We start from the raw sequence: 27,070 nt of genomic DNA on the forward strand, positions 1-27,070 counted from the left end.
CCTGACTTGAAAGTTTTGGGGTGATCAGGCAGAGGGGGGCTAAGAAAAAGTGGGGGTGCCAAAACGCATTTTCCCCATGGATGTTCTAATAGGGTCTTTAGATACGCCTACAGCCTGAACCGCTGAACGGAATTACACCAAATTTGTCAGGCAGCTAAATCTTGGTACGCAGATTCTGCTTTGGGTTTAAGACTGTTCAGTAGACTCTGAGTTATTTATGGCTAAAATCTATGGCTATATAGTGATGTGGATCCTCTAGGAGATCTGCAGGTCCGGGCAAGGCCCTGACTGGCTGGCCGCAACCTGACAGAAAAGTTGCAGCTGCCATTTTGTTTGTTGCATCGCTGGGGGTGAGAAAAGAAGAGTGGAATACATGTAAAGGGTCAGAATTCAGGTATCCTGACCAGATAGGACACAGAGGGCATCCTTAGGGAACCCTTTTGGGCAAATAACTGCCCTTTTTTTCCCTCTGATCCACAGATCTGCCTGGGAATCTGCAGCGGGTCTCAGCGCAGTCCCTTCTGTAAATTTGCAGAGCATCTTGCAATCCAGAGAAAAATGAAGAAAAAAAGCCACCCACTGCATCCAGTCCCATGCTGCGCACTGCTGAATGTCGTGTGCAGCATGTGTTTGGGTGCATGTGGCAGGTTTGGCTGCAGGCCATGCCTTGCGGCTAAACCCCTGCGCAGCACTGGTTATATTAACGTGTGTGCTGGAAAAACCATAGAAATTCACACAAAAAAAACAAAGATTTCAGGGATGTTAGAATTCGGTTCTGAATTTACTTGCAGAAAACAATAGAAATTCAGCAGTTATAGTTCCGGATAACTCAAGTAACTATAACTCACGCCCTAAGGTAACTATAACCCACTCCCTCACCATGCACAACTAATAACCCCACATATTACAATTTTGATGACACCTTCCATGGCATCATTGATATTATCACTGCAACATTTGCAATGAAGTTTTTGATGAGAAAACTGTGCATGGAGGGTAACTCCATCCTCACGAGCAGCTTTTCTCCACACCTCTTCTGAAATTGCCACACCGTCACTGGCACAAATACACTCTTTTTCATCTACATCATGTTCTTTCCCAACAATTTCATTTTAATTGGACACTAACCTGGATAACGTGTCAGCAACATTGCTCACACCCAGAATAAACACTACCAAAAAAATATATTTCTGCAGTGCCACTACCCACTTAGTGATTCTTCCTTAAACTCCATTAGTGCCTTTCTTCTGGAAAATTGCTCTCAGAGGCTAATGATTGGTCTTGATTTTAAATTCACCACCCCCCCCATATAAACTCCCTCATTTTCCTTGCTGCTGGGTATATTGCTAAGGCTTCCCTCTCAAATATTACGGAATACCTAGTTTCTGTTCCCTTCAAACTTCTAGATGTAAACATTATAGTTTTAGTATTGGATCCTAAACCTTGCAATAATACTGTTCCCACCCCCTTGATGCTTGTGCCTGTAACCACTGTAGATTTCATTTTGGGGTCAAAACTTCATAAATTAAAGCTCCAGCAAGTGCTTGGTTTATTACCTTTAACTAATTTTCACAATCTTGATCCCAAATGAAATCTGCCCCTTTCTTTAACAAATTCCTAATCATGGTACTATTCATGGCAAACTTGGGTATAAAATTACAATATCGTCCCTAAAAATGTGAGTAATTTGTGTTTGTTTTTAGGAGAAGACAGCTCATTTATTGTACTGACCAAACTTGTTTTAGGTTTTATACCACTACTAGATATCTCATGTCTAGTTTGAAAATGTCTTATGCCACAAAGTTATAACACTTCTGGACTGAGGACATTCTGCAAGGAAATAAAGAGCTGAATGCTGTAAGAAGGACTGTTGCTTGCTGTTTCTGTCTAGGAGTGACAGGAATGGACTTTGCTTTCTATGGCCTGCTTTTCAAGGTTCTCCAAGGACCTGAACTGAGCTTGCCTCCTGTTAAGAAGTCTCAGTGACATCAAAGATTTAATTTACCAGTGCCTGGAATCTTCTGCTGAGAGTCCATACTTGCCACATGCTACCAATTCCAGTCCCTGGACCCTTGGAAGTGTAAGCTGGTGACCTGAAAGAGAAAATCCACGGACTGACATGCCGTGGCAGGAAAATGCAATGCATAGCCTGCAGAATCGACACAGCACCTTTCTTGCATGTGAAAAATTGACGCAGCGCCTGCAGGATCAACCCAGTGCCTGTTTCTCTACAGTTCCATCATCACAGAGTCTGGATTGTCCATGCATCAACCCTTGGCATCAATTTCTCATCAGTCCTGAACCATAGCAAGGAACCAGGGCTGTGTATCGGGAAATCAACACATCGCTTTTCCTACGAGGAAAGAATCAACACATCCTCCCCTGCGCAGAAAGGAACCAACACATTGCTTTGCTTTTTCAGCACCTCGTCTGCCCTGCAGTCTGCATGGTCTGTGCTAAAATACAACTATTGATTCCTATGCACTAAAACTAATTTAAACCTTTAAAAAGTGATCTCTTTACTTGTGTATGCCAGATTTTTGTTGCTTTGGTATCCTTTTACTCAGATAAATATTGTCTACTTTCCTAAACTTGTATGGAGGCCTTTTATATTATTTTCCTGTGTTACTGTATGTGTGTGTGCACAAATACTTTACATATTGCCTCTGAGATAAGCCTGACTGCTTCAGCCAAGTTACCAAGAGGGTGAGCAGGGTTATCTTAGCTATATGGCTCCCTTACCCTGACTAAAGTGAGGAATCCTACTTGCACCAGGTGCAAACAACTGCCAACTAGAAATCCAATTTCTAAAAATCAACCTGGGGGATTCCGTTTTGTCATACATTTTAGTTAGTGCTCTAGAGTGCTAAAATGAGGACACATTTCTATGAGTTCTCAAATACCTTTAGCATCCACTTCAGTAAAACATTTTGATAGGCATAGTGAAACACATACTTCCAATACTATCAGCAGTCTCTGAGTTAATGCCTAGTAATCAATGGCAGCATCACCACAGAGTTCATAAGAACAACTAGAATAATACCATTTTCTATTTAAAACAAAAAAGAGGTACCCTTGAACACTATTTTGTTGGATTAGGAGCTAGGATGGAGATCGAGGCAGATACATAATTCATAGCTCTAAGCAGGGCCCCCCAAAATCCTGCTGCTCTTCTTTGGTGTGGACCTGAGTCGGATGCTAGGTGTGCCACAAATGCCTTGTGGTGGTGCCAGAGCAGTGGCCTAGGGGGTGGTGGTGAGGGGGTTGCAAATGTGGTGAATGCTGGCTAGAGGGGTTTCCGTCGAGGAGCACACCCCACAAGCAAGCATGCTGGGCCTGGCTGTAACCCAACAACACAGATACTTTCCCTGAGAAGCAGCAACCAATCTGAACTGACTTCATGAGTGGCATGGACATGGCTCCCGAGGCTGGGTGGGGCTTGTTCTGAAGAAGCATGGCCTGTGCTCGGCCTGAGTGCACAACCTGCCTGGACCACAATCCACTTGGGACCCCCCCCCCCAAACTGATTTCTCAGTGTGCAGAGAGTGACTTTATTTTCGTTTACCGTCCACTCCCTCCTGCCTCCTTCCCCTGTCTCCTGGACAGAAAGAAGATTAGTGAATTGCTGCCACAATGGGGCGATTTGGAATATTCCCCGTCCCATCCTGTGTCAGAGGGTTGTTAGGAACGCGCTGACAATGATGTGATCGGGGCTGTACCATGGCCCTCATAGCCCTCACGGCTTCATCCCCCTATTCTCAGTCGACATTAGGTGCTGGTTCACTGTTGTGCTCAGACTCTATTCTCTCATACAAGCAGGAATTTTCCTTTATAAGTACTGGATCACCTGCGCACCTTTTCTTATGCGGGTGGCTTGTGGTGGTAGCATGCATGTGGCACATGCAACTCTGGTAGACCCCAATGACCCTATTGAGATGATTGTTATTGTGCCTTACTTGGGTGTACATGATACACAGATGCTGAATTGTTGCTCAATGGAGACACAATGCGAATCGCACTGAGAAAGGTATTGCACCTCTCTTCTCTGAGGTGAGAGTATAAAGGCAGTTTGACAACTATACAGAGAATGAAGGCAATGCTATAGATTGCCAGATAGGGAAGCATGAACATGTGAAAAGTGGCCCAGGCTCAGCTGATACACAGCAGAAAATGCTAGAAGCACCCTGGAAACTAAGATTAGTGCTGTCCACCTTGAAGAAAATCCAGTCTTGAGGAACCTCGAACTGAAGCTGAAAAAGCTGAAGGGTTCTCCAGATGAAACAACATTTGTATTTTTGTGCGGTAGGAGCATTCAGAGGATCCAAATAATGAACTGTTTATGGAGGAGTAGCATGTTGATAGTGCTCTTGCAGGTAGAATTCCTAAATTCTTCTTGATAAAAAGAGCTCATCAGGTCCCAGGTGCCCACTACTTCCTGAAGCCAGGCCAAAACCAGTAAAGACAAGGCTGCTTAACTACAAAGACAGAGATCTGCTTTTGTAGTTTTCTACAATTAGAGGTCCCTGGTTCCATAATGGCAGTCCCATCAATATTTTCAGTAATTACACAACAGGCAGTCAAAGGTAACGTAATTCTTTCATAGATGCCAAGCAGCAATTGCGCAAGATGGGTCTGGAGTACAATCTTCTGTGCCATGTGAAAAGTAATTGAGAACACTGATATTCTTTTTCCAGTCCCCTAAGGAGGCTTGGTCTTGGCTGCAACAGAAAAGAATACCTCTTCTTCCTGCTGTGAGTTTGCTCAGAGTGGGATGGGAGCAGCAACAACACAGAAGGTGATAGGGCAGGAGGATTCCAGTACACTGCACAAATTATCAGGAAGCCACTGAGAGGACGCCGGTGGTGGCCGATGTTATGTTACAGAGCAAGAACCACTTTCTTGTACTGGCAGCTGAACATCACATTGAATCGGGATTGGGCACCCAGCTCAAGTGACCCAGATAGGGAACTGGCACAAGAACCTGACTTTAACACAAAGAACGGCATAAGCCATTGTCAAACTTGACAATCTGCTTTGGGCAGCATTGGGGATTGTAGGTAGGTGAGTGTAATTTTCTTGATAGAAAGGAGTCTTCTATAAAATACTAACTGCCCCCTGTCGAGTTGGGCAGGCAGAAAGCAGAATACCACAGTATAAGAGCCACAACCCCACTGTCCAGCCAGGCCATGGTTACCAGAAATGTTCAAGTTTAGTTATGTTTGCATTTTTGGTTTTACTCTAGCAAAGAACAAGTTGTATTTATCGCCTTGGGATGGGAGTTGTGGATGTAGTTAATGTTGTATGTAGGGGCTAATGATCAATAACCATATTAGAGATGGTGGTGCCAGGAAAGGGTAATCAGGTAAGAAAAAGATGAATGCAGGAGGATAGCTTCACAGTAATAAAGCTATTTTAATCAATAACAGGAGACTCATGAGCAACAGGCACAACATGCTGTCAATAAATATGTCAATAAATATACAGGCATAGTTATTCCCCTCAAAAGTCACAAAATATACTCCTATCTCAGGCATGGGCAAACACATATTACATTTTTATAGGAGACACATCTCATCAAGGCTGAACACCAGAGTCTTGACAGTGGAGGGAGCAGGAGTTTAGCATAACCTACTCTCCATTTGCACAGTGTTAACCAAGGATTTCCCTCCGTACAGCATAGAACCAGCATTGACACTGAGGGACAAAATGTAGTGATTGCTGGGATACTAGAGGTATTAGGCAGAAATCCACTTTCCCTGATAGCAATTTATACTCCCTATGTCAAACAATGCATATCTGGACAATATCACACTGACATTAGTACAAAATTTTCAAGCCCCATGTCTTGGTGTTAAGTGGAAGCAAACGTTAACTGAATACCTGACACTCCCTCAGACAGATCAGTGTACTACTGAGCACTGTGGGCATTAGGATGACACAACAACATTTTGGCAATGAATGTTAACTAGACAGTTACATAATGTTTTAAGGTTAATTCATGCAGATGTTAGGGATTTTCCCTTTACTCCCATTCACTAAATACACAGTAGATGGCATTGAGTGCTACGCAGTGATGTCCTCAGACCCAAAGCGGTTGATGCCGAGTATTGGGTTCAGACACTCTCTGATCATAGCACCCTCAGACAAATATTAGCGTGGGGTGAGGAGCGTGTTCCAATCCCCAAATGAAGTCTGTATGCATAGGTGCTGCTGTATGGTCCATTTATGGATAGTATTGCCACCTGTATATTCCAATATTTCACTAAAAATGAAGGATTGGTGTTAGACAGGGCAGAGGAAACTTTCGTCTTTAGTTATATGGAAGCAGTGCATCAAGACTACTTGGTGCACAAGTTTTTTCTTCAATATTAAAATTTAAGAGATGAAGGCCCTCATTCTGACCTTGGCGGGCGGCGGAGGCCGCCCGCCAAAGTCCCGCCGTCAGGTTACCGTTCCGCGGTCGAAAGACCGCGGCGGTAATTCTGACTTTCCCGCTGGGCTGGCGGGCGGTCGCCTTCAGACCGCCAGCCAGCCCAGCGGGAAAGAGGCTTCCACGAGGAAGCCGGCTCGGAATCGAGCCGGCGGAGTGGAAGCTGTGCGACGGGTGCAGTTGCACCCGTCGCGTATTTCACTGTCTGCGCAGCAGACAGTGAAATACATGTAGGGGCCCTCTTACGGGGGCCCCTGCAATGCCCATGCCAGTGGCATGGGCACTGCAGGGGCCCCCAGGGGCCCCGCGACCCCCCCTACCGCCATCCGGATCTCGGCGGTCCGACCGCCGGGATCTGGATGGCGGTAGGGGGGGTCGGAATCCCCGCGGCGGTGCAGCAAGCTGCGCCGCCGCGGAGGATTCAATGGGGCCGCGGTACACTGGCGGGACCCCGCCAGTGGTGCCGGTCCGACCGCGGCTTTACCGCCGCGGTCGGAATCCCCATTGGAGCACCGCCGGCCTGTCGGCGGTGCTCCCGCGGTCCTCCGCCCTGGCGGTCAAAGACCGCCAGGGTCAGAATGACCACCGAAGTGTCAGTTGTGTGATACACAGAAAATCAGTGGTAGGTTAGCAAGAGTCTGTGCAGTGGGTCACGATGCTACACAAGCGATACCTAGATCTAGTAGACAGACTGGGGCATATTGACTATGGGTCATATATGCTGTGGCAGCATGCTAAAAGTGACAGGGTGGGCCGGATGCTAGTATGGTCGCAGCTGGTGACCACACCTAGAGCACTGATTGGAGCTACTTGCTCTTCAGAGGGCTAGGCACTTAACACACAGTCATGCATCAATAGACCCTTCACAGACTATTACAACACCCTATACAACCCTACCCATGGCACTGATCTGCCCCGACTGAGCTAATATGTGCGGTCAATTTCTCTTTATCAGACAGACCTCCTCCAGTTCCCTTACTTGGAGGCTCTGCTAAGAAAAGACGAGTCCAACAGATCAAATGGCATATAATAAGCCATCAGAGTTGGACAGTTTTCCCCATGTGTTCTACAACACCTAACGGACTCAAGTAGCATCAAAGCTACTCATCATGTACAAAGCAGCCAAACAGGAAAGGGAACCACTACATGTTCGCTCATACCACCCCCCTAGGTTTAATATATTATTACATTATTGATATAAAATACTGGTGTGAATGCACAAGTCAGGTACATGTGTCTGTTAATGAGACACACCAATCAAACACAGATGTGGAGGTATGCTTATTTAAAGTTAAGCTTTAGAGATATTAAGCAGCTGGCTTCCCAGTATGGATTGCCAGATGCAACTGGTGCAATCTTTATATACTGTTTGAACTACATTGACACACACTGAAATAGCTGAGTCAGACGTGTGTGCACATAGTTGGTTTCGTAAGTTAAGCTTTATACAAACGCAAACAGGAATTTTAGCAACGCATGAATACATTCTCACAGTGTGAGGACAGGTGTGGTTTCAACATCTGCTATTATCGTTCTTTCTTACCTACTTCTTATCTACCTGCTCCTTCGGTTCTTGAAAACAAACTGGAAGCTAAGAAGCATAAATATCTCATGGACTATTACCCACGTCTCCTCCTGCCACATGCAGAAGTCATCTGCATGGCTCTTGAAGTCACAGCAAAAACACTAAATTATTGAACAGTTGCTCATTATCACATTTATGCTTCTATAAACCACCCTTTGAACAACTATTGAACATGTTGTTTTAACTTTGCTGTTCAATATTTATTTGCATTAGTGCGGCCACTTCTTCCCGCTGTATCATGATGCTTGAAACATGAACCTTACTTGGTTGGGGAATGCACCATTTGGTACATGGCTGACAGGAAACAGCAATCATATTTACACATACACAGTTAATACTGCAATAACTAACTATTATTACCTTTAATATAGTACAACCCCAGTCTCCAAATAGTGAAGAAATATCACTCCACAATGTTAAGTCAGCAAAATTATGCACTTGTATCAGTATGCCATGTAAATTCTTTATGGCCTTATAAACATTCTGGGCATTATTGGGGATAAACATGCAGCATTCAGTGTGTATCATTTTACAAATGTCCCCTTTCTCAGCAAGGAGTATATCAAGTGCCATGCAATTTTGGAGAGTTACATGTCCCATGGATACCACTTCTACTTTAATATTACCTTGGGCGCCTGTGGTTTTATTTACTGTTGCTTCCAACAAACAGCCTAATTATCTTATTCTTATAGAAATCATTGCTACCCCTAGTGTAGGCAGTATTCCTAGCACCAAATCACCGAACTCTTCGGCAGAGGTATTCATCTGCTTTATTTCCCTTCTCCCTCTAGCTACACTGTTTGTTAGCAGATGTTTGCTAAAATATTCCTTAGAATGGTCTCAAATATGGGGAAGCACTAGGTCCCTAGCATGAATTGTTTATATCTTTTACTCATGACACGATCATTGAAGGCATCCCTGTAGGGTGAACCTTCCCATCTGATGGAACTATTTCATCTCTGTATTTGCGTTTGACATCAGTACCCTTCAGGTCTGAAAAACAGGTAATCACTGCTTTAAACAGACTATAACAGGAATCATTAAGCGTCAAACTGAAAGGCAACAAAGGCATCCATGCTGCATTACAGAAGGAAATTTTATACAAATCCAACAGTCTGAGACATTTAGGTGGTCATTACAACCCTGGCAGATGGTGTTAAAGTGGCGGTAAGACCGCCAACAGGCCGGCAGTAAAAAATTACCAATTACGACCGTGACAGAAACCGCCAACAAAGACAGCCACTTTAACACTCCGACCGCCACGGCGGTACGGACAAACAGTGCAATGGTCACCGCCAACAGACAGGCAGGAGAAAATGTACCGCCCACACTATTATGACAGGCAGAAACAGGAATTCCGAAGGGAAAACGCTCACCTCTACACACCCCACGAGGAACGAGGACACCATGGACCCGGAACAACAAATTCTACCTGCGATAGTCTTCCTGCTCCTCTACCAGGAGCACAAACGCCAGCGGCGAAGACCACGTGAGTACTGCACCTACGATACAGGGGAGGGAAAAAACAGGGACACACACATGCAACACGCAACACCCCCACCCACTACAACACACACACTAATGCATATTAATACATCACAGTTACACCTCCCAACCCCCCCGGAAGAATGCAAAGACAATAGAAAATTAGTGTAACCATTGTAATATTTTAAAATCAAGTACGCAAAAATATATATACACCATATACAAAATATATACCAAGCATAGTAGTCCAGGTAGTGCTCCAATTAAGTCCGTGGAACACTGGGCCCACTCGGTATGGGCGAGGCCCACACAAGATCCCCGACCATGACGGAGAGAACACTGCAGGGGCATCAGAGAGCAACTAAACAGGCACCTCAGGGGGAGGGGAAGGGTGGGTACCTCAGCCGGTTGAGTGCACGACGCCAAATCCACGAGGGGGCCACATGCCCACTGTTCCATCCTGGGGAGTGCAAAGCCACAGTCTATCAAGTCTCTACAATGGGTGGCTTGCCCACTGTTCAATTCTGGGGAGTGCAAGGCCACAGTCTCTCAAGTCTCTACAGTGGGTGGCTTGCCCGCTGTTCCATCCTGGGGAGTGCAAAGCCACAGTCTCACAAGTCTCTACAGTGGGTGGGTTGCCCACAGTTCCATCCTGGGGAGTGCAAAGCCACAGTCTCTCAAGTCTCTACAGTGGGTGGCTTGCCCACTGTTCAATCCTGGGGAGTGCAAAGCCACAGTCTCTCAAGTGGATAACAGTCTTCACTGGTTTTGTAGGGGGCCTTTTTCCCAGAGTGCTTGATCCTGCTAAGGACAGAGGTAGTGGATGTATCTCTCCACTGGTTCTGGAGGGGGTCTTGTGCCCAGAGTGCTTCATCCTGCTAAGGACAGAGGTAGTGGATGTATCTCTCCACTGGTTCTGGAGGGGGCCATGTGCCCAGAGTGCTTCATCCTGCTAAGGACAGAGGTAGTGGATGTATCTCTCCACTGGTTCTGGAGGGGGCATGGTGCCCAGAGTGCTTCATCCTGCTAAGGACAGAGGTAGTGGATGTATCTCTCCACTGGTTCTGGAGGGGGTCTTGTGCCCAGAGTGCTTCATCCTGTTAAGGACAGAGGTAGTGGATGTATCTCTCCACTGGTTCTGGAGGGGACATGGTGCCCAGAGTGATTCATCCTGCTAAGGACAGAGGTAGTGGATGTATCTCTCCACTGGTTCTGGAGGGGGCATGGTGCCCAGAGTGCTTCATTCTGCCCGTGACGGACTCAGTAGCGTCAGTGCCCTTGGTGCTCATGGGCCAGCGGTGCTTGAGGCGGTGGTGCCCTGTTCAGCGGTGCTTGAGACGGCGGTGCCCTGTTCAGCGGTGCTTGAGACGGCGGTGCCCTGTTCAGCGGTGCTTGAGACGGCGATGCACTGTTCAGCGGTGCTTGAGATGGCGGTCTCCATTGCAGGGACTCAGCTGCTGGCGGTCCTTTATGGCCCAGCGGGGCTTGTGCTGGCAGTCCTTCATGGCCCAGCGGGGCTTTTGCTGGCGGTGGCCTCCTGGGCAGCTGGGCTTGTGCTGGCGGTGGCCTCCTGGGCAGCTGGGTTTGTGCTGCCGGTCCTGTCCTGGGCAGCTGGGCTTGTGCTGGCGTTCCTATCCTGGGCAGCTGGGCTTGTGCTGGTGGTGGCCTCCTGGGCAGCTGGGCTTGTGCTGGCTGTGGCCTCCTGGGCAGCTGGGCTTGTGCTGGCGGTCCTGTCCTGGGCAGCTGGGCTTGTGCTGGCGGTCCTGTCCTGGGCAGCTGGGCTTGTGCTGGCGGTGGCCTCCTGGGCAGCTGGGCTTGTGCTGGTGGTCCTGTCCTGGGCAGCTGGGCTGGTGCTGGCGGTCCTGTCCTGGGCAGCTGGGCTAGTGCTGGCGGTGGCCTCCTGGGCAGCTGGGATGATGGCGGTCTTCTCCGCCATGCTGCTCTTCCCAGACTTGCCGGGTTTCTTGTGGCCCTTCCCCACCTTGGAAGGTGTCACAGCTGACTCCACACTCCCACCGGGACCCCTGGGAGTGGCTTTGGTGGCTGGAGTCTTCCTCCTCTCCCGCCGGGCACTGGCCAACTTCTGATGCTTCACAGGTGGGGGACTATCTGTGCTGTGGCTCCGTGCCACACTGGCTGCCCTGGTGGCCGGTGCACTCCAGATTCCGGTGACTACAGGCACCACTGGTCCCGAAGATGTTGTGACTGAGGTGCTAGTTCGGGACCTATGAGACGGACGGGGTGGGGGAGGTGTGGGAAAGAGGTCAAGGTTGGACAGGAAAGGTCCGGCACAAAATAAGGGAATCACAAATACAGTGCAGACAAGTGATACAGTTTTGATACAGAATGGTGTCAGTGTACCCACTGCGCCAGACACACAGATACAGTTGCAACCACCGCTGATTCAGAGGCTCTATCCAGATGTACCAGTACTAGAGACAACTACGAATCCGATGGTGCCACCTGATCCAGTATACACGAGATCAAAGTTAGTGCAGATTGAGCCAACTCCACAATTGCTGCCCCAGCTGCAGCAACAGATGATTCCGAGTTACCCACAGCAACAAGTGGTTCCGAGTTACACTTCTGTTGTAGGACAGCAGTCAGTAGCTACAGCACCCATGATGAATCAAGTTATGGGAGTTAATGCTCCACAGGGTTTGGGACTTGGACAGTCACCAGCTGCTATATCATTGCCAATTACTGTTGGTCCACCAGTACCGCTGTAGGCGCAAGGTAAGCCTGGCGTATGTGATCAGGGAGTAATGACCCAAGAGGCGATAAGAGGAGGGTCTACCGGAAACTTACAGGGAATGACACAGGGAAGTCAGTCAGCCGAAAGGACTAGATCCTTGTTAGATTTTAGTCCAATTGGGGTTCCTTTGGAGACCATGAGACAGGCAGGGTAGGTACGGTAACCCCACAGGTAATGAGTACAAATACGACACAGACACCCATGGTGCAGTCTGGAAATGTCTCGTTGCAGGGCTTAACAGCGCAACAATTAACTGAGTGGTTAGACAAGCTCAACACTCCGCAGACTACTACAGTGACCACGGAGAAGTCAGAAAGAGACGAATACCTGAATTTTGTGAGACTGGGTGTAGAAGCCACAGAACTAGTAGAAGGGACAATGGGAGTGAACAGATTAGAGTCATACACAGAGGCAGAATTGAGATACATGTGCCCCAAAATAACTAGAGAAGTGAGCAAGGTGCATCAGAGGTTGGCAAACCTGGCAGACAAACACGGCATAGACATGGAAAATACTAAACATTTGAAGAGGAACTACAGGTTAGACTTTGAACCTAAAGACTTCGAACATATGAGATCTACCGGAATGAAGGCACGCCTTAAAGAGATACTGCAGAGTGCTCAAATTTGGGGAGCATTAGAAAAGTGGGAAGGCAGATGGGCAAAGAAGAGAGATAAAGAGAAAGGTGATGGCCAGGAACCAAAGAAGGCTAAAATCGCACCGGACACGGGAACAATAAAGATGTTACCAATGAGAGAAACAGCTGGAGGAGTTTTAGTCCATGTACCATGGTCTAGAGGTGACATCCTCTCATTCACAAATGATTACCCCAGGTTGAGGGAGAAGCCGATAGAGTGGTATCAACAGACAGACAGGTTTGTGAAGCTTGCGAAATGTCTCTGGGAAGACTTGAATACTCCTTTTGAGATTATAGTTCCACCTGACTTATGGCTTGAGTGCAAGAGGGGTGTGGACTGGCCGACAGAGGAGCCGGCAAGGGATAAGGTTACTGGAGCACCGTCTAAGGAAGTGATGAAGTACTGTCATAAAGTGATTGAGTTTCTGAAGCAGAAAGCGTAGGCGAAAGTTACAGATTGGCAGAAAATTTATTGAACATCACAGGAGGCCAGAGTCGATCCATGCTTATTATGAGAGGTTGTTAAAGGCGTTTAAACACTACAGTGGCACTGAGGTCATTGAGCCGAAAGATATGAATCATCTCGTGTTCAGATTTGTTAAAAGGCTGAGACCAGAGATCTGTTGGCAAGCGAAGCGGATTGATGAGGTGTTGCAGTATGCGAAATACTGTAGTGATGAGATTGAGCTGAAACAGAGAAAGTTGAAGGAGAAAGTGATGGTGATGCAGATTAAGGCAGCGCAGGTGGGGATGCAGGGAAATGGAATACAGCAGATGGTACAGCAGCAACCGCAGGGAAATGGAATGTTTCAGGTGCAACCAAGAGGACGAGGACGAGGTCGAGGAGGTTTTGTGAACAGGGGTCCAGATATTAATACTGTTGTGGTTCAGAATGATATGCAGGGGATGAAAAAGGTGTCGCCATGTCACGCGTGCGGGGGCGTGGGGCACTGGAAGCAGGAATGTCCAATGGTGGTGCATGATGGTGTTGTTCAACAAAGAAATGATGTTGGTACATTTCAAAATGTAAGGGGCCCAAAAGAGAGGGGACAAAATCAGAACTTCCAGAATAACAAGGTCCAGATGCAGGGGTTACAACCCACGCAGCAGATACAAATGCCGCATGTTCAACCAGCACAGTTGCAACAAGTACAACAGCAGATTCCCATGGTACCTAGACAGCAAATGCAGATACCATTAGCTCCAATGGGACAGCAACAGCAACAGGTGATGCTTTCTCAACAGGTCACAGGTCAAACGATGAGTCAAAATAACACAGTACAACAGTTCCCATTGCGTGGTGAGGATGGAATAAACGATGAATGGTCGGATGATTGTTCAGACAGTAAGGAGTGCAGGCTTGCAGTGTCCCTAGAAGTAGATCAGAGGGGTCCCTATGTAGAGGGAAAGGTGATGGGACATAAGGTTTCATTCCTGGTTGACACAGGAGCTACACGCTCTACAGTCATAAGTGCAGAAGTTCCGAAATTGACACTTTCGGGGCGTACCATAAGAGTGGTAGGAGTAGCGAATCAGTTCCTGACAAACCCAATTACAGATCCGGTCCAAGTTGAGATTGGTAACTTCCAGGGATTACATAAATTTGTAGTTTGTGATTCAAGTCCCAAATCCCTACTGGGAAGAGACTTACTGTGCAGAACAAGGTGCTCAATTATCTGTTCCAATGAAGGGATTGAGGTGCAGACAAACAGTGATGATGAAGGGGATGATGTTCAGGTCTCTGAGCTAGAAACGGAGATGGCAAATGAGGAATACCCTTTAATAACCTTGTTCCCGATGCTCACAGTGAATGACTTACCAGCTGATTTGCAGGGAACAGTGACAGAGAAAGTATTGGACCTGACAGAAAAAGAAGTAGGGCTAATAAAAGGAATAGAACCGGTCAAAGTAGAGGTAAAGCCAAATGCAGTGTTTCCCCAGGTACCGCAATATCACATGGCACAAGATGTCCTTATACAAGTGACGCAGATAATTGCGGATTTTGTGAAGCAAGGGGTTTTAAAAGAAGTATTGAGCAGCCCGTGTAATTCACCAATAATGGGTCTGAAAAAGCCTTCTGGGAAAGTTCAAATTGTTCAAGACCTGAGGAAAATAAATGAGATTGTGGTAAAATGTTGCCCCATAGTGCCAAATCCAGCAGAGATTATGTTTCAGGTTCCGTGTGATGAAGAGTGGTTCACAGTTGTGGACGTGTCACAAGCATTCTTTTCGGTGCCTCTTCATAAGGACAGCCAGTTTATTTTCAGTTTCAAATTCCTGGACAAGGTTTATAGTTGGTGCAGAATTCCACAAGGGTTTTCTGAGTCACCTTCCATCTTCAATCAGATATTGAAGAAGGATTTGGAGTCATTAGAATTGCCTTTCAGTTCGACTCTAGTACAGTACATTGATGATTTGTTAAATGCGTCCAGAACAAAGGATGACTGCAGGTACGACACAATTGCATTGTTAAATCATTTGGGAAAAATGGACATAAAGGGGGTTATTCTAACTTTGGAGGAGGTGTTAATCCGTCCCAAAAGTGACGGAAAAGTGACGGATTTACCACCAGCCGTATTACGAGTCCATTATATCCTATGGAACTCGTAATACGGCTGGTGGTATATCCGTCACTTTACCGTCACTTTTGGGACGGATTAACACTCCTCCAAAGTTAGAATAACCCCCAAAGTGTCCCCAAAGAAGCTACAATACTGTCAGAAAGAGGTGAAATACTTAGGCCACCTGATTGAAAAGGGGTCTAGAAGAATATCCAAAGAAAGAGTAACAGCCATACTGCAGATTAATCCCCCGACAACAAAGAGAGATGTCAGGATGTTTTTGGGAATGGTGGGCTAATGTTGTCAGTGGAGTCCCAACTTCTCGATTATCTCTAAACCTTTGGTGAGATTGACGGTTAAGGAAATACAGGATGGCCCAGGTACTATAACCATGTCAGAGAAAGAGATGAAGGCATTCATGGAACTGAGGGAAAGTATGTGCAAGGCACCAGCTTTAGGTATGCCTGATTACACAAAGCCTTTGGTACTGTTTTGTCATGAACATGATGCTTGTTCTTTGTCTGTCCTGACACAGGTCCATGGAGGTGCAAACCGCCCAGTAGCATATTTTTCAGCTACTTTGGACCCAGTCGCAGCAGCCTTACCAGGTTGTTTGCGTGCAGTTGGTCAAAGCCTCACTCATTGTGAAGGTATAGTGATGGGACATCCCCTAACATTAATGGTCCCTCATTCAGTTGAAATCCTGCTGACCCAAACCAAGATGCAACACATGACAAATGCGAGGCTTACAAGATATGAAACAGTTATTCTGGGGTCTCCAAATGTTTCCTTGAAACGATGTACTGTATTAAACCCGGCAACTTTGCTTCCTATTGAAAATGCAGACATTGATGATGCTGAGGAAGTCGAACATGATTGTCTTGAGGTAACAGATCTGTGCACCAAACCAAGGCCTTACATAAAAGATACTCAATTAGAGAAAAATGAAACAGGAGGAGTACTGAGGGCTGGATATGCCGTGTGTACAATCACTGGTATCTTAGAAGCTTCCTGGCTTGAAAGAGTATACTCTGCACAAGTGGCCGAATAAATTGCTCTTACTAGGGCATGCCATGCAGCTGAAAACCTGAAAGTCACTATTTATACTGACAGCAGATACGGATTTGGAATTGTACATGATTTTGGCCAACTATGGTCCCAGAGGGGTTTCATGACCTCTTACGGTTCACCAGTGAAAAATGGCGAGAAAATTAAGGATTTGTTGCACGTGATTCAGTTACCTCTTGAAATTGCTGTGGTGAAATGCAATGCCCACGTTAAATCACAAGACTTTGTGTCAATGGGAAATGGATATGCAGATCAAGTTGCAAGGTTTTGTGCATTGAACTACATATCGCTTTTGAGATCAGTGGGTATTGTTACCTGAGACTGAAAATGAAACATGCACAGGGTATGCATTACGGGTGGTTCACACATTAGATGAGTTAAAATCCTTGCAGGGACGTGCCAGCAAAGAGGAGAAATGCTCCTGGCAGAGAATGCAATGTGTACAGAGATCTGATGACTTGTGGGTCTCAGAGGAGGGGAAAATGGTTTTGCCAAACAGTCTTTTGTCACAGTTTGCAAGGTTTTACCATGGTCAAGCACATGTTGGGAGAGACGCAATGATCAGATTGTTCAAAATTGATTGGTTCAATCCGAAATTCAGACAAGCTGCAGAGGTTATCTGTCACAGGTGCATCATCTGTCAGCAGATGAATGCAGGAAAAGGGACTGTGGTGAATTTGAGCCACATAGGGAGAGCCAGCGGTCCATTTAGCAGGATGCAGATGGATTTTTATTGAGATGCCTGTGTGTGGAGGCCTGGATATGTGTTAGTGATTGTGTGTGTTTTCAGTCACTGGATTGAAGCCTACCCTACACGTAGAAATGACAGCCTCACAGTAGCAAAGCTGCTGCTTAGGGAGCTAATACCACGTTTCGGGTTTCTGATCTCTTTAGAATCAGATAGGGGCAGACACTTCGACAATGAGGTGATTAAGCTCTTGTGTGCCGCACTGAACATTGAACAGAAGTTGCATTGTAGCTATCGCCCTGAAGCATCAGGACTAGTGGAACAGATGAATGGTACCCTGAAGTTGAGAATGGTAAAGATGTGCGCATTGCCCTTAGTGCTGATGTCACTAAGAAATACACCTGACAAGAAAACAGGACTGTCTCCTCATGAAATTCTTATGGGTCGAGCTATGAGATTGCCCGCAGTGCCTGCAAATGCTCTTGTGAATATCACAGATGATCTGGTGTTGGACTACTGCAAGGGTCTGGCTGACGTGGTCCGCTCTTTTTCTCACCAGGTGGAGGCTACCACACTGCCACCGATAAGTGATCCAGCTCACACCCTGAAAGCCGGTGACTGGGTTGTTGTCAAGAAGCACGTGAGAAAGTCATGTTTGGAGCCTCGTTGGAAGGGGCCATATCAAGTAATACTGACAAATACCACAGCTGTGAAATGTGCAGGTCTTCCGAATTGGATACATGCCAGTCACACAAAGAAGGTGACATGTCCAACTGATGAGGAACTTGAATTATCCAAAACAACAGCTGCGGAGAAGGAAGTCTCAGGGCAAGAAAGAACTCAAAGGGGAACTGAGACTGAAGGGGAGCCTGCTGAGGATGGTTTAGTAACTCAAACAGTAAACGAGTTCCAGAGAGGTGACAGTGAGCCTATCTCAGTCAAGACCGCAGGGGAACCGACACAAAGAGAGGTTCTCCCAGAAGCAGACGGATACGGGTTCGAAGTTGAGCCCATAACAAACCCTGAAGGCGAAGGAAGTGAGGCAGAGGGAGGTCAAGGTGTTCTGACTCCTCCTGAGCCACTTGCAGGTCCATCAAGAGAAAACACCATAGCACAGGAGGAGGGCGCTGTTCAACACCCTGATAGGCCAAGGAGAAAGAAAACACTCAAAGGAGATAACTGGCCGGAGAGACAAGCTGCAGGGGAGAAAGTGATCCCTAATGACACAATAAGGAAGAAGTTGATACAACCAGGAAAGAAGATCTCAGTGAAGGAGAGTTACAGGGTGACCACAAACTGAAAAGAAAGAGAGTCGCGAACAGAAGGTACGCAGGTCCTGAATGGGCGTATGCAACATCAGCTGAATGGCAACAAGAATTCTTGGCGTTCTGTTTTGATCGAGAGATTCCAGGTCAATACTACGGCAGCTGAATTCAACCTTAGAAAGAGACTGTGTTAAAATTGAATTTGAAATTGAATAAAGCTGAAAAGCTGAGAAAAGAGACTGATAAATTACCGGATGTGACACTGATAACCTGATTTGACTCTAAAAAAACGAATATGACAAGCTGCTAAACCTGATTTGACAAAAGGGTCCTGGAGTGAGTGAAACGCTGTAAATATTTGCTGAAAAAAAAAAACGTTTTTATATCGTCCTCAAGTTGATTGTTTGCTTTGTAATATTTTTGCCTTCTGATTCTTTACAGACCCTGAGTTACACTAGAGATAATAGTAGTAATGGTAGAACTCATGCATGTTTGACAGTTGGTGTGGGAATTATGTGTGCAGTAATAATTATAAGTGTGATTGTGGGAATGCCATTGGTGGATAAGAAAGTGACTAACAATGCTTCAGCTCCTGAAACTGCTACACTAACGCCGTGGGAGAAGTTTGAGCAAGATACTAAATACTTGCATGAGGGAACTAATTCAAGGGAGAGAACTATCTACTAATGTCTTCTTTCGCTTGCTGAATGAGTATGTTGACACAATGGATGCGAGAAATTGCTATGTGTGCACAAAGATTCCTTCGTCAGTACAAGAAGGGGTTACTTATCATAGTCTGCCGCTCACCTACGGAATAAGTTGTAGTTTGCTATTAACAAGATTTTATAATCAAGAACACGTGCAATAGTTCTACTCTAATCTAGATGTAGTATTTTCTTTTGTGCCTGTAATTGAGTTTCAAAATAAATTAGCTAAGTAACACAGCATAAAGTTAGTTAGGGGTTTCTTTGAGCCGACACTGACATTTGGGACAGCTTAAGCGCACCGCAATAATCTAACCTGCTTATTAACACCTGTAGAGAAAAGCTTCTTAGATCACACTGATGATAGACGAAAAGCACTAAAAGAAAGGCTAGAAAAGGGATTAGAAAAACGCACATTTTCAAATGATTATGCTCACACCGCAATAAAGACACAGGGTAAATTAGCTATAGATGCACTGCATGTAGGAAGGCTTTGTATATATAGGCCAAAATCTAAGCTTGATACTTTGTTTGTGGGAATGAGTGAGTGCAGGCATGTGTTTTTGTTTCAGAGTAAATGGACGTTCATGTTAAGTGGACAGGATCCAGCGATCCCTGGGATCTATTATATATGTGGACTTAATGCTTATTACAGTCTTCCTAAGGGATGGTATGGGACATGTTATTTGGGAATAGTTTCCCAAAGATATATCAGATTGATGACTTAAAGCAAATACCTAAAATGTCTGAATTACATCATGCTAGACAAACGAGAGAGACAGCAGCTGCTGTTGTAGGTGACATATTTGGAGCCATAATTCCTTCAGTAGGGGTTATTTTAAACTCCATAAAGATTCGAAAGTTGTCTACTATTGTGGATAACATGCTGACAAACTTCACAGGGGCTATACTCCTGATGGATCCTGAACTTGCTGCGGAGAGGGCTATGACTCTTCAAAACCATCTTGCTTTAGACATTCTTTTAGCAAAGAGTGGTGGAGTCTGTAAGATGCTTAATGAGCGCCATTGTTGTGCATTCATTCCTAGTAACAGTAAAAAGATTAGAGGTATGCTTACTAACTTAACAAGAGACAGTGCAGATGTGAAAGAGCTGAAGGAACCTGGAGTGTGGGAAAAGGTTGGGAAAGGAATTACCAAAGTAGGGAACTGGTTTAGTAGTATTTGGAATGGGGTACTTGCAAAAATAATAGGGGGTATACTGATTGTTCTAATTTGTCTATTTGGACTATGGTTATCATGCAAAAATAATAAAAGAATCAAAAGAAATTTGGCAAAACGCAATAAAAGAAAAGAAGAAAAAGAAAAGGACAAAATGTTTAAAGAAATTTGGGAAAAATCACATAGGGAGGAAGAAATTGAAATGCGTACCCTGAAGAAAGTGAAAGGTTGTAAAGGGAAAGGTTTTGTGTGATGACAAGTGCAATCAGAGGAGGGACTGAGAAAGCGTGGCTTATATAATCAATATTAACATGAAATGTTTATGAACTAGTGTGTAATAATGCTGCATAGAAAATGTATTCATGTATTTTGCTAGACGCGTGCTTGAAATGTGCCCACGGGGAGTGGCCGCTATTATATATGGGGACTAATGCAAGTGACTAAGAATGATGAAATGTTATGCTAAAATATGATTTTGAACTAATTATTAAAGGTTATATGCTAAAGTTTTGCTAATAACCCATTAGGCGTTAGTTAGCATGAGTCGAGGCCTAGCTGCCTGGTTTTCATATTAAATGTGTTTTTTTCTAACGTGCAGTGTGCTGACTTGCTGAAGGACATGAACTCTTGTTTTTCCAAAGCTAAATGATGAATGTAACTGTAGTAGGTCCGTTCTCATGAAATTCGACTTGCTTGTAGAAACATTTTAGCTGAATGCAACAGTGTAGATTAATACCAGGTACAAGGTCGCCTGAACCGGTACAGACAATGGAGCCACTGACTGAAGATGTGCAAAGGACCACGAGAGTATGAAATCATACCGGACATTCTACCCGCTGAAGACGTCAATCATAAGGACCAATAAACTACGTGAGAACTGTTATAGGGTGACAATTTTAATGAAGTCATTGAAACCCTATTGGAGGGAGATAGTGGGGTACCGACCCCAACCAATAAAATTTTAGGGGACTGTACAACGAAAAAGGGATAAAAACCCTTGACACAATGAAGTAGTTTAGATCAGGAGACTAGGAGATAGAGGAGGAGGAGATGCTGTTGCGATTTGCTATAACCCAGACACTTTGTCTCTCTGCATAGAGACTTTGCTATTTGGTTCTTAAAACCAATCCTTGCCCTTATATTGCCCGTTTATACTTTACCTCCTTATGAGGGAAGTACCCTTTTACCCTTCCTGCCCGAACTGAGTTCCTGACTGATGGTGAATCAACTGATGTCCTGAGGACGAAGACAGAATCTGTATGCTGACCCAATACAGAGGGTAACTATATGACAATGAAATTGTGATTGTCTGTTTGCTTTTCCTTTCTAGGTACCAACTGCTTCTTTTGACAGAGACCTTAGGTAGATGTTTTTCCAAATTCATGTTGCTAAATTGTTTTGCATGAAGCCCAACATGCCAATGCTAATTCGAGGTTAGTTAAGGGGTTCACTAAACGAACGCAAATAGACAAATGACTGAATCTATGCTTTGTTGAAGGACGCACTAACATTACTCTGCTGAGAATAATCTATGTTGATGTCATGTTATGTTCTAATATTTGTGATCCTTGCTTTGATTAAATCTTATCAGAGTTGCCATATTGTGACTATGCTAATGTGCTTCTTGGTTTTGAGAATAATAAACTTGCTAGTAGACTTGTAATCAATAGGGAATAAATATCACAAAATCGTACTAAACTGGTGTGGTTATTCATGACTGAAAGTCCCATGGTGGTGTCCTGAGTCTTGTTAAATGTCGTTGACTAAAGTGAATTGTCTTGTAATGATAAATATTGATGACGAAATTGATATATTGATTGACATGTTGATTAGCTATCTCGTCCTATGGTGTCTTCAATCAGGGTCAAAAGATTCATTGGCCTAAAACGAGTCCCAGAGTGTATAAATTAGACATAAAGGGACACGTTAACACTGGCTACTACAGTTCCTTACAGTTACCTAGAAGTTTGGGTATAGGTAGGCCGTTAATGTCCTTGCATATGCCCATGCAAGTGAGAAAGCAGGGCAAGAACATGAAAGAGGGAGGTGGCATTCAAGGAGTGAGAAACAGGAGGAGCACTGCTCTTACATGATACACTTTGAGATGTTTCAGACAGCTGTAATGCTTTGCACTCTGTACACCGAGTTCAAGGCTGATGCTATCTCAAAATCTTCCTAGTGCTTTCAGAAACCAAAGAAACCTCTCAGTTTTAAGAATTTACTTTGTCTGTACTGACCCTTTTACTCCCATGGTGTTGGTATATTGGCTTCTCTACAGCATAGCACCCTTCGGCTGAGAACAGGAAACTTTAAAATTCATGTTTCTAAGCTTATATTTATTTAAGATATGATTGCCATGTAATTTACTTTCTGATACATGAATGTGAAAATGTGAATTAAAAGAAAACACCAAACAAACATTATCCAGGAGAGGTTGGGCAGGGGAGACATGCATGTGCAAGTGTGTGTTGAGTCTGGCTGTATCCCTAATAAAGGCAACCGATATGACCCTTAAATGAGGCCACTCCTGGCACACAATATTCCTCGCTGCACATTTGGTCCATCAGGAAGGAAGTCCACCTTTGACATAATGTTAATGATTTTAGAAATAATCATAACAAATGCTTGCAGAAAGAGGGAGTCTGTGACCTAATTCTTGAAATACAGTGAACACTCATGGCTTGCTGGTAACCACTTCTCGAATACTAATGACTCACATTATGGTGACATTTTCCTCATGACAGTGATTGTTCTTGGATGAAGGTGGACATCCGTAGAATGATGGCTCCCACTTCTAGTATAATTCTGGTTATGGCATAACATAGTTACTATGATATAATTTTGGGATCAACCGCATGACAACGCTATCTCAGGTTGATGTTGAACCAGGAATATTTGCTCTACCTATTCATATGAGGGCCCTTGTTGGCATGATGGCAACTACCCATGGCATAGAGCTGGCCATGAGATCTTCAGCATGACAGTAAAGACATCTGTCATAGCACTAGCCCTAATATTATAGAGGGAATTATTATGATATTTTATGGATTCACTTGGATGTGATGTCATTCTCCACCTTGCTCTCTTGAACGACTAATCGAACAGGGGCAGTGTTAATTCCCTAACAGATTTTGATGCTCATTGCTGTACCTGTTTCTCTTATAAGCACAACAAATATTAACTGCAATTTAGACATGTAGAACCCATTTGTCTCAGCGAGAATGACAGATAGAGAAGTTTTAATCCTTAAAGGTTTATTTTCAGATTTTAAGTCATATGGAAATCAAGCATTATAATCAAAATCAAAAACTCAGAGCGCAGAGGTCAGTTAGAATATAGAATCAATCCAAGAACTCAGTAGAGTTAAGGTCAGCAAACACAGAGTATATAATCTGGCATGAATCTGCCTCCTAAAGTTGGTAACAAATGGGCCATTTTTCACATCCAAAAGGATCCTACTTTTATAGGGTTCTGAACAAAGGATTTCATAAATGTATGCAACTGCACACTTGTCAAAGAATAAACCAATCACAATTTATTGGAGTGAAACAGTTAGATAAAATAAATTTCGAAAGTCTCTCACAATTCTACAACATGGAGCTTCTCACAGACACCTGTATTAGAACAACTATTGCTAAATTGTGTGTGATTCTGCTGAGATATCTAGGTGAACCTTCAACATGTAAAATTCTGCTGAAACCACAGGACGGTCATTGTCTTGTCTGAGAAAACACATTCAAGAATTATTTAACTGATACTAAAGTACCATTTAATCAATATGATACAGAACATTTGCCGTGAAGTCACAAACAAAATGGATAGGATGAACAGACGTCCCGGATTTGCCGAGACAGTCCCGGTTTTTCGATGACTGTCCCGATGTCCCGACACTTATTGCAAAAACAGATAAATGTCCCGGTTTTGAGAGAGGGTCGGGTGTTTATCACTGTGCTCTGAAGGCTTACGTTCAGACTGGCACTCTCATGGCACCAAGGACAGAGTTTTGATTACAAGACTCTCCTGCTGTGTTGCCTCACTTAATTCAGACAGCACAGCAGGATTTAATGGGGGAGGTTAATTAACCGCTGCAGAGCCCATCATAAGAAAGTCTTTCATTTTCATGCTACAGTGCTGTGTGTTTCTGTACAGTGAAAATTTGAATACTTCCTTGGCCATGCTGTAGTGTTTTCCAGACTGTCCCTGAATATATATGTCTTTGACATAGAAATAGGAGTAAATGTTGGCACTGGTCAGTGCAGTGTCAACATTTAGGCGGTCATTCCGACCGTCGTGGTCGGCGGTGAAGCGGCGGTAAGACCGCCAACAGGCTGGCGGTCTTTTTTCTGACATTCTGACCATGGCGGTTACCGCCATGGCCAGCCGCCGCTTCACCGTTCCAACCGCCACGGCGGTAACGACCGCCGGGCTGGAGACCTGGGTCTCCAGCCCGGCGGTCATCACATACCGCCGGCGGTATTCCGACCCGCCTGACCCCGGCTTACCGCCATGGATTTCATGCAGTTTGGGACCGCCATAAAAATCCATGGCGGTAAGCACTATCAGTGCCAGGGAATCCCTTCCCTGGCACTGATAGGGGTCTCCCCCACCCCCCACCCAACTCCCTCCCCTACCCCCCCACCACCCCTGCCACCCCCAAAAGGTTGCAGGACCCCCCTCCCCACCCCGATCCCCAACATGTACACAGACATACACGCACGCATACATGCACTGATTCATGCACATACACACGCCCCCCCGCATTCATGCACGCACTCTCAACATACACACATACACGCACGCACACAACTCACAACACCCCACCACCCCCTTTCCCTAACGGACGATCACCTTACCTGTTCCGGTGATCCTCCGGGAGGGAACGGGACCAATGGGGGCAGCTCCGCCGACACCGCCACGCCAACAGAACACCGCCACAGCGAATCACAAGTCGTGATTCGCTGGGCGGTGTTCTGTTGGCGTGGCGGTGGAGGTGGAGCTACCTCCACATCCCCGCCTGCCGCCAGTATGGCTGTTGGCAGCTCTTCGTCCGGAAACGGGCGGAGCGCTGCCAACGGTCGTAATGGCCCGTGCGGAAGACCGCCAGCACTGGCGGTCTTCCGTACGGCGGTCCCTCGGCGGTCTACAAAAAAGACCGCCGAGGTCAGAATGACCACCTTAGTCTTTTTTTCAATGGCTGTCCCGGTTGTTTAGTCTGGAAATCTGGTCACCCTAAAAATTTAGTATGAGGAGTGCAATTGCTAAGTTAGCTGAAATGTGAGTTTCATTAGGGTAATGCATGTATATTAAAAAAATGCAAGTGAAGTTGTGGATGGAAAATGAAACAATACTTGATGGTTTGAGGCCAAAGGCGGTGTACGCCCTCTAACTAGACACATTTATCCATTCACTCACTCATTAATTTACCAATTCATCCATCCATGCACTCACTCGTTCAGCATTACATATAGTAGCTCACCCGTTCATCCAACCATGCATTAATTTGTACATGCACTTACTAACTCACCCATGCACTCGCTCGACAACCTATAACACACATATGCGGCGGTATATTTCAAATCAAATATAACAATTACACTTTCATACGCACTGGTGGCAGTGCATACCAAATCCGTTAATCAGTAAAATCCGATACATTGTTTCTAAATCCTATTTTGACATATTTGCTGGACGTTTTATTTGTTACAACTGGCTGCATTTCCCGGAAGCCGTACCACTCTAGGGATTTTAACCTGTCGTGCACTGGAGTACAGTTCAAACGCCGCGTTATTAATCTGATACATATGTACCACAAGCCACGCGCACAATGAGAAGTAATAAATGCTCATATCCGGGGACTTCTCGATCCCAACCTTCCTGACATTTCCATTGGAACGAGTATCGCCACAGATGTTTGTGGGCGTGGCCTGAGTTGACAAAAGGCTGATAATATTGGAAATGTCTTGTAAAATCTAAGATATCTGTACAGTTTGCAAGTACCAATGCCCGTCAGTGTACAACGCAGCACACAGTACTTTGATATTCAGTCGCACTCTAGGAAAATTCATTTATACGCCCGGTTATGATTTTCAAATCAGCCAGACAAAGCGAAATGAATAAACCGTTTACACTTACCAGGAACAGCATGGAATAAACGGAGAGGGAGAACTTCAAACAGTAATAGTAATACACGGAGTCTTTCCAATCAGGTTTCTCAGGCATGTTTTAGCGGCGAAGGTGCGTGGTAGTGTAAAATCCTTGTATTTCCCCTACCTTCTTTCTATGCCGCTCACCCGATTGTTCTGGCTATTATGCATGCCCGAAGCTTCAGCACTTCCGCCTCAGAGAAACTGAAAGCATTGGAAAGGGAGGTGGCGAGACGGCTCCAGCGGGGATTCTTTTTAACTCTTTAGTGCATTGGACTAATACTGTTGCACATTTATGCTTTTAGAGTAACATCAAGGTAACACGTTTTCCCACGTTTTTTTGTTTTTGTTTTTATATAAGGTGTTTTGTTTTCGTTTAAGAATGCCTCGGCTACGTACCGGTTATCGTCACTACTCCAAGACAAGTATTCTTCGCTACAGTCAGGTTCATGGAATTACTGAGGCGAGGAAGACTGGCGAGGAGGTAATGTTGTGTTTAATGTTTGTGAATTAATATTTTTTTCTTGCCTAAACTACTGTCATTTGTAGCCACTTGCTGTCTTTCAACCT

The 27,070-nt window shown here is 45.1% G+C and overlaps 1 protein-coding gene across 4 annotated transcripts in view; it reads right to left on the reverse strand.

Annotated features, from left to right (window-relative positions):
* LOC138265921 (tetraspanin-15-like) overlaps window positions 1-26,705 on the reverse strand; it is a 162,627-nt gene extending 135,922 nt beyond the window's left edge. For 2 of the 4 annotated variants that reach the window (XM_069214109.1, XM_069214107.1), the window contains exon 1: window positions 26,490-26,694. In XM_069214109.1, coding sequence (XP_069070210.1) covers window positions 26,490-26,576 — 87 coding nt within the window. In that variant the 5' untranslated portion in view covers window positions 26,577-26,694. Of the gene's footprint in view, window positions 1-26,489 lie in introns of all 4 variants that reach the window. The other 2 variants (XM_069214110.1, XM_069214111.1) reach the window with 2 other exon arrangements.
* Between the last annotated feature and the right edge of the window lie 365 nt (window positions 26,706-27,070).

This window comes from Pleurodeles waltl, chromosome 11 (assembly GCF_031143425.1).
Source record: "Pleurodeles waltl isolate 20211129_DDA chromosome 11, aPleWal1.hap1.20221129, whole genome shotgun sequence".
Taxonomy (NCBI): Eukaryota; Metazoa; Chordata; class Amphibia; order Caudata; family Salamandridae; genus Pleurodeles; species Pleurodeles waltl.